Genomic DNA, 7,172 nt, shown 5'->3' with positions numbered 1-7,172 from the left:
GATTAGTCCAAGGACTTCATGTCCCTGAGACCACTCCCCGGCCCTCAGCAAATGTGGTGTAACCTCAGCTTGAAAGCTATGCTTATGGCCTCCCAGGGCATAACTTTCTTTTCTGTTCTTTCTGATGAAGTCTCGCTCTGTTGCCCAGGCTGGAGTGCAGTGGCGCGATCTCTGCTCACTGCAAGCTTAGCCTCCCAGGTTCAAGCAATTCTCCCTGCCTCAGCCTCCCAAGTAGCTGGGATTACAGGCGCCCACCATCATGCCCAGGTAATTTTTGTATTTTTTAAGTAGAGACGGGTTTTCGCCATGCTGGTCTTGAACTCCTGACCTCAAATGATCCACCCACCTCGGACTCCCAAAGTGCTGGGATTACAGGCATGAGCCACTGCATCCGGCTGGGCATAACTTTCTAAGGACATCCTTGTTCTCTGTTCACCTCTCTAGCAGTTGTTTCCCTCTTTCCGCATATGAGATTTTTACCTTAACACCTATCATGGCCTGGGATTCCACCCTTTGCTTAACTGGGAGGCCAGCCTGCAAATCAAGTCTCATCTCCTTGAGATTCTCCAAGAAAAAGACAGGGGCACCTGGGCCTGCCAGCTCCCCCCCTGGGCCTCCTAGGGCTAATAGCAAAGGCATGACTAGAGGCAGGCCTGCCAGTTATGGGTTGAGTGGTCCCTATATCCACATGCCAGGCCTTCACCTTGACTCTGCCCCCTTCCTGGGACTCCACTCCTTACTGACCTGAGGCCATAGCCTTCAGACCAAAGTCCTCACCTTGCTGGGACCTGAATTGAAAGTCAGTGTCCACCAGGACGGTTCTGGACTTCACAAGACTGACAATTGGAATGTGACTTTACAGGCCCCCAACTGTTCTGGCTGGGTCCTTCCATCATCCTCATTTAGGTTTATTACGTTCATTCCTGTAAGAGGCTGGGATTCCTTTCTCTATTGACTTGAGGATGCTGCCCTTAGGGCTCTTATGTCTCTCAGATGCCTGAAGAATATGTGAGGGGATGCTCAGACTGACAGCTCAGCCTAGGACTGTGCCTGAGAGCAGAAGGGAATGGTCTATGTTAACCCCCTGCCTGATATTCTGGGATGCTGGTCTCCCCAGCCCTCATCTTGGCTCTGTCTCTTGGATTAAACGCTTCCTGCAAAATGCCACATCTCTGCAAATTCTAGAACAATTTCCTCTCTGTAAACATTGCAGAGAATGGGTCCCTGTCCTAGGAGTGGTGTGATACCACAAAGTTGTAGCATGAAGCAGGGGGCCTAAGACTGGAGATGGGCAGCCACAGATAAGACACATTGATCTATTTCTTCTCTTTATCAGCTAGTCTTACACGTTCATGTAATTTCTGTTCTGATAGATTTATTTTCTACAGGGAAGACATTGTTCAGGATGATTTGGGGAGCCCCTGATCTTTTGAGGTTATCTAACATTGCAAATGTAGATAATCATACTGTCACTGAATATTGTCTTTCACTTATTTATACCTCTCAGGTTTTTTTGGTATTATTGTTGCTGTGGTTATGTATTCCAATCTACTAGTTTGGGTACAAGGTTATTCTTTTATCACCTGAAACACGTTCTGCAGTAAGAAGAAGAAAACCAAAATATTTTTTCAAGGTTTGCCTCAGGCTGAGAGGGGTGGAGCAGTGTAGGCTCTAGGGTAATTCAGATCAGGGGGCTTATCCCAACCCTTTCACTACTGGCCCCGTAAACTTTAGCAAATTACCAAACTCAGTGAGCCTCAGACTCTTTACTGTAAAGTGGGTTTGATAAGCCCCATCTCGTAGTACTGGTGGAATATATGTAATGCATGCAAATGTGTCTGTCTCGTCAATTGAGACATCAGGAAGTGGCAATTATTACAATGATGATTTTCATCAGAGACATTACCAACCTTCCAGCTGAGATTAAAAAAAAAAAAATCCATTATATCTCAGAGAATGCACAACATTTTAAGACTGAAAAACCACATTCAGTCAAAATGCTGCTTAGCAATGAAAACTATTCCTTTCATCACCTCTTTTTCCTTTTTTGAAGTATCTCACCTTCTTCCATGATGACAGCTTCTCCTAGACTCTACAATTGCATGAGCACAAGCTTGGTCTTCTTTGATTAAACATTCCCAGTACAAGCAGGAAGACTCCCACAGAGCAGATGCTCAATTAATATTTAAAGTAAGAGTCATAAACAAGAAGATTAACTAACTATGATTTAATTTCTCATACACTCTTGAATAACATAAACAAATCCAAGTATGTATCTTTATGAAAAGAAAGATTAAATGGAGTAAACCAAGAATTGAACATTTTTACCCCTCAGGCTTCCGATCCCAAATACTTCACTAAGAGGTCTTTCACATTACCAAAGATATTTCTATTCCAATGCCACATTTTCTTGTCCTGGATTACAAAGGTGATTTAAGGATTTCTATTAACAAGTTGTTTCACTCAAAAATCACGACACTTTCTACTATCCCTGAAAAACAGCAATAACAGGGTGATCCATATCATTTGTAAATTTACATTCTGAATCTAAATAAACCTGTTGAAAGAAACACTAGTTGAAAAAGAGAAAAAAGTCAACAAGTTATTCATGCATAACAAGAACAAAAGTTAACAGGCCTTTTAAATTACAAAGTAAAGAATCTGCCTAAGACCTCAACTGGGGGTGAGAACAGCAGGTAAACTTGGCTTTGGGAGATTAATTGGCCATGGCAGTAGTGCAAGGCCTGGCTACAACTCTGGCTCAGACTCCGGCTTTCCCTTCATCTCTCAAAGCCTCTTCATAATGGGCTGGGAAGGCACAGGGGGTGGTACCATTCACCTTGGCCAAAAACTCCAGGACTTTCATCTTGCTGGTTTCGGCATAGGCTCTTGGACCCCACAGGAATTGATAGCGTGGAGGATCACTGTTGGGCACCTGCTTGTACTCCAGATATTTTTCCTCCACCAGATCTTGGGTGATGAGCTTCCGGGGTTCCCCAAAGACTAAGTGCTCCTCTCCATCATAGACTCCCAACATATTCAGGAATTCCCAGACCTCTTCCTCAGTGGCAGAGTTGCCATTTAAGAAGATCACACCCAGGAGAGGCATCAGAAGCCCATTCCTGGGAAAGTCCCAGGTACCGAGCAGGCATTCTTCATCGGTGAGGTCTACCTTGTTGTTGAAGGTGTAAGTGTGGCCGTTGGGTTTGACTTTATTCAGCTCAAGGCCAAAGACAAGATTCAGGCGCTCAGAGGCTTTCTTGAGGATGTCAGGGAAGTGCTCCCTGAACCTTTTGCCAACAATCTTCAGCATTTCTCCCTTTGTAACGGACTCTTTTATTTTACACTTGTACAACAGGAACTGCACCAACATCCCTGCCTTCCTGCTTAGAGGATCTTTGCTTGAGCTCTCAGTAGATGTTGAGGCCTGGGAGGAACTTGCATTTTTCTCACCTTGGCTCTTGGCACCTTTTTTAGATTTTGTGGATGAAACACCTGCAGCAGCAGCAGCGGCAGTGGTTGGGGCTCTCTGAGGTTTCTGGGGAATGCCAGCAACAGGAGAGCTTGAAGCAGCACCCCCAGAAACAGAAGAGGAACAGCAGGGGGCCTCTTCTTCCTCTGCTTCAGTGACCTGAGGAGCATTGAGACCCTGGGTCTCCTCTCGGGCCTTGCGGCGTTTCTCACGGGCACGGAGCTTACTCTTCTGACCACGAGGCATGACGGCTGGGTACACTAAGAAATGTGAGCAGGAGAAGAGGTAGTTAGTATACCTGGAGATGGGAGAAAGAAATCTGTGAGCACCTTTAGCTGGAAGACCCCATCTTGGCTTTATTGAAGGAAGCCTGCCTTTGCAAGTTTCCCTGAAGGCACTGTTCTAGAAAGCCACAACGCTCCTGTTGTCCTGGTCAGCCTTTCCCCTAAGACACCAGAGAAGAACCATAGAACCTCTATAGTGAGTTTCAGACTGCATTCTGTCAGCCTTGCCTTGGGCTTACTATGGCGACAGGAGGTACTGGCAGCGGGGCCTCCTGTCTTCTGGTATTTGAGATTTTATCAGTTCACTTTTAGGATTATCTTATGAAGTCTTGGCAGGGTATGAGCCACTCCCTTCCGCCATTGTGAATTTGACAGCTCAAAGCTCCCTGGATTCATGAGAAGGAATTGAAGGGGTGCCTCAATCCACCACCCTGACAAGTGACACCCAGTGCTAAGCGTTCAGTGAGGTCTTGATGTCTTGGAATCTAATATTAGAGTCTTCAGCTCTCATTCAAGGTCCCCACCTTGGCTTCATGTAGGGCTTGGCACCAGCCCCCTTCTGCTGACTGGTGGCTACAGCTTCAGACTAAGAATCTCACCTCTCTTAGATCTTATATAAAAAAGAGAGGGGGACACTAGACCTGATAACCCTTTTCTGAGCCTTCTAGGGCTGAAAATAAAGGGTTGAACTGGATTCTTTGATGTCTCCACTGTTAAGGATTCAATGGTCCCTTGAATTCTCACTCAGATTCCTCAATTTGACTCCTGATAGAGGAGCTCTCCTTTTTATTGAACTGAGACCTATGTCGTCATAGTAAGAGCCAACCTCCCTGAGAATCCATAGGAGGAAGTGAGGGTGGCCTTATCTGACCAAATGTGGTCTTCCCAAAAGTAAAAGCTGTGGCAGGCAGATAACTGCCCTGTGATAGATGGTCCTGCATACAGTCCCAACTCAGCCTCTAAATTTGACTCATGAGAGGGTCTAATATTCTTCCCTGATATGGTTTGGATCTGTATCCTCACCAAATCTCATGTCTAATTGTAATCCTTAATGTTGGAGGTGGAGCCTGGTGGGAGGTGACTGGATCATGAGGGCAGATTTCTCACGAATGGTTTAGCACCATTCCCCTTAATGGTGAGATGGTGAGTTCTCATGAGATCTGGTCATTTAAAAGTGTGTAGCACCTCCCCAGGCTGGGTGCGGTGGCTCATGCCTGTAATCCCAGCACTTTGGGAGGCTGAGGTGGGCAGATCACAAGGTCAAGAGATCGAGACCATCCTGGCCAACACAGTGAAACCCCGTCTCTACTAAAAATACACACACACACACACACACACACAAATAAAAATTAGCCAGATGTGGAGGTGGGCGCCTGTAGTCCCAGCTACTCGGGAGACTGAGGCAGGAGAATTGCTTGAACCTGGGAGGTGGAGGTTGCAGTGAGCCGAGATCTCACCATTGCACTCCAACCAGGAAACTGAGCGAGACTTTGCCTCAAAAAAACAAAACAAAACAAAAAAAAACAGTGTGCAGCACCTCCCCTGCCCTCTTGATCCTGCTCTGGCCATGTGACATGTCTGATCCCCCTTCACCTTCTGCCATGACTGTAAATTTTCTGAGCCCTGCTCCCAGAAGCTGAGCAGATGCTAGCATCATGCTTCCTGTACAGCCTGCAGAACTGTGAGCCAATTAAACTTCTTTTATTTATAAATTACTCAGTCTTGGGTATTTATAGCAATGCCAGAATGGACCAATTAATACATTACTTCTGTTGACAAGTGATCACCACCCTCAGATCAAAACTCTCATTTCTCTGTTACCCTTGAATGGGAACTGATGGGCACCTCTGCTTGACATTTCTGCCTGGGGTCTCTCAGAGCTGACAGTACTAAGGATTGTGTTGCTCCCACTAATATGGTGTGGGAGCTCCCTGCAGTCCTCGGAGTTCTTACCATGACATCTGGCACAACCTGGAAACCCTCCCTCTGCTGACCTCAGGCTGCCCTTTTTAACAGGGTCCTTCACTTCTCTGAGATATCCTGGGAAGAGTGAGTGCAACTCAACATGCCAACATGCTCAGGTCTCCCTGGTCTGACAACAAGGGTGGGCTCTATGTGGCACTTCTTTCTGGTTGGAGTCCCCTCCTCATCACTCACTGTCACATCTTTGCTTCTTGTTAGAGACTGGGTCTCTCTGTTGTATTAGACCTACCCCATTACACCAAGGTTCTCCCCTCCCTGAGACCACCTCCAGAGGAAACGAGAGGGCATCTCAGCTTGCCAGCTTTGCCCTGACCCTCCTATTGCTGGCAGCAGATGTGGGTCTTGGGTGTAGCCCTCAACTTCTTTAGTCCCTGGAGAGGAAGTCAGGTTGCACCGCATTTGTCATCTCAGCCTGGGACCACCTAAATCCCAGTGCACCTCGGCCTGGGAACTGCTCAGCATGACTCCTCTTTTGGGTAGAGGTCCACTCATTGGTACTCAGAGTCCCCACCTTAACCCCAGTTAGGTTTTAGGTTGATGCCATATGAGCAGAGGCAGGGCTGCTTCCTAGGTTCAAGGCCCTCCCCTCCCTGAGACTTTCCAGGCACACCTTTGCTGGGGCCTCCCAGAGCCGTCTGCAGGGACGAGACTTAGTGAGGCCACCCCTGTTAAGGGTAGGAGATATTCTCTTCAGTCCACATTTACGGCCCTCAAATTGATTTCAGTTAGCGCCTACACCCACCCTAAGTGCAGAATGAGGCCTATCGCCTATGTCCAAGCCTCCTTCCCTCGCGACTGCCCCTCCCCCCACCCTTCCCCTGCCCTGCAACTTTCCAGGTGAAATACTGCCGGACCGCTTTACCGCAGCCTCTCAGGACCAAATGCAGAAGCGGGACTTAGCGGGGCCCTCTTTGTTACGGGTGGGGGCGGTCTCTTCAATTTACACTCAGGGTCCTCACCTTGACTCCCGACCAGTCCTGAGAATTCACCCTCGGCTGACCAGACGCCACACCCCTTATACTTGCTGGGGTCCTCGCCTCCAAAGCGGAAGTCAGAATGAGCCACATCCGCTCGGGTCGTTGTCTTCAAAGCGGAAGTAAGGATGTGTCACATCCGGCAGCCCGTGGCCTCGGAGAACTGACGGCTGGGGTAGGACGCCGCTGGACGTCACTGTTCTAGCGTCGCTGGTCCCTACGTCTCCACTAGGGGTCCTCACTTCAGTATCTAGCAGCCTGGGACAAATCTGCCTGCTGACCCAAATCCGCCAGCCTCCAAACAATACCCCCACCTCCCTCAGTCCCCACCGTGAAAATCAGAGCTTGCCACAGGCCACGCCTGCCTGGGCCTCACAGGCCTGACAGCAGCAGCAGGGCTCTGTGAATGTGCCTCTTTTGGGGAGAGGTCTTCTCACCTGCACTCAGAGTCCTCACCTT

The 7,172-nt window shown here is 48.1% G+C and overlaps 1 protein-coding gene across 2 annotated transcripts; it reads right to left on the bottom strand.

Annotated features, from left to right (window-relative positions):
- Positions 1-2,212: 2,212 nt before the first annotated feature.
- MAGEB2 (MAGE family member B2) lies at positions 2,213-6,789 on the bottom strand. Of its 2 annotated transcripts, none has more exons than XM_030934170.1 (2): positions 6,699-6,789; positions 2,213-3,770 (listed from the first exon to the last, which is right to left on the bottom strand). In XM_030934170.1, the coding sequence occupies exon 2, from the start codon at positions 3,716-3,718 to the stop codon at positions 2,762-2,764; it is 957 nt and encodes a 318-aa protein (XP_030790030.1). In that variant the 5' UTR covers positions 3,719-3,770; positions 6,699-6,789; the 3' UTR covers positions 2,213-2,761. The 2 variants fall into 2 exon arrangements, with proteins under 2 accessions (XP_030790030.1, XP_010356481.1); XM_010358179.1 differs by having other exon boundaries at positions 2,213-3,723; positions 6,699-6,788.
- Between the last annotated feature and the right edge of the window lie 383 nt (positions 6,790-7,172).

Source organism: Rhinopithecus roxellana, chromosome 7, assembly GCF_007565055.1.
Source record: "Rhinopithecus roxellana isolate Shanxi Qingling chromosome 7, ASM756505v1, whole genome shotgun sequence".
In the NCBI taxonomy this organism is placed as follows: domain Eukaryota; kingdom Metazoa; phylum Chordata; class Mammalia; order Primates; family Cercopithecidae; genus Rhinopithecus; species Rhinopithecus roxellana.
The sequence above is the reverse complement of the archived record's forward strand: the minus strand, read 5'-3'. Positions and strand labels throughout refer to the sequence as shown.

Bases quoted from the DNA above. Each gene is read 5' to 3' on its own strand.
- MAGEB2 (XM_030934170.1), bottom strand. From the start codon at position 3,718: ATGCCTCGTGGTCAGAAGAGTAAGCTCCGTGCCCGTGAGAAACGCCGC.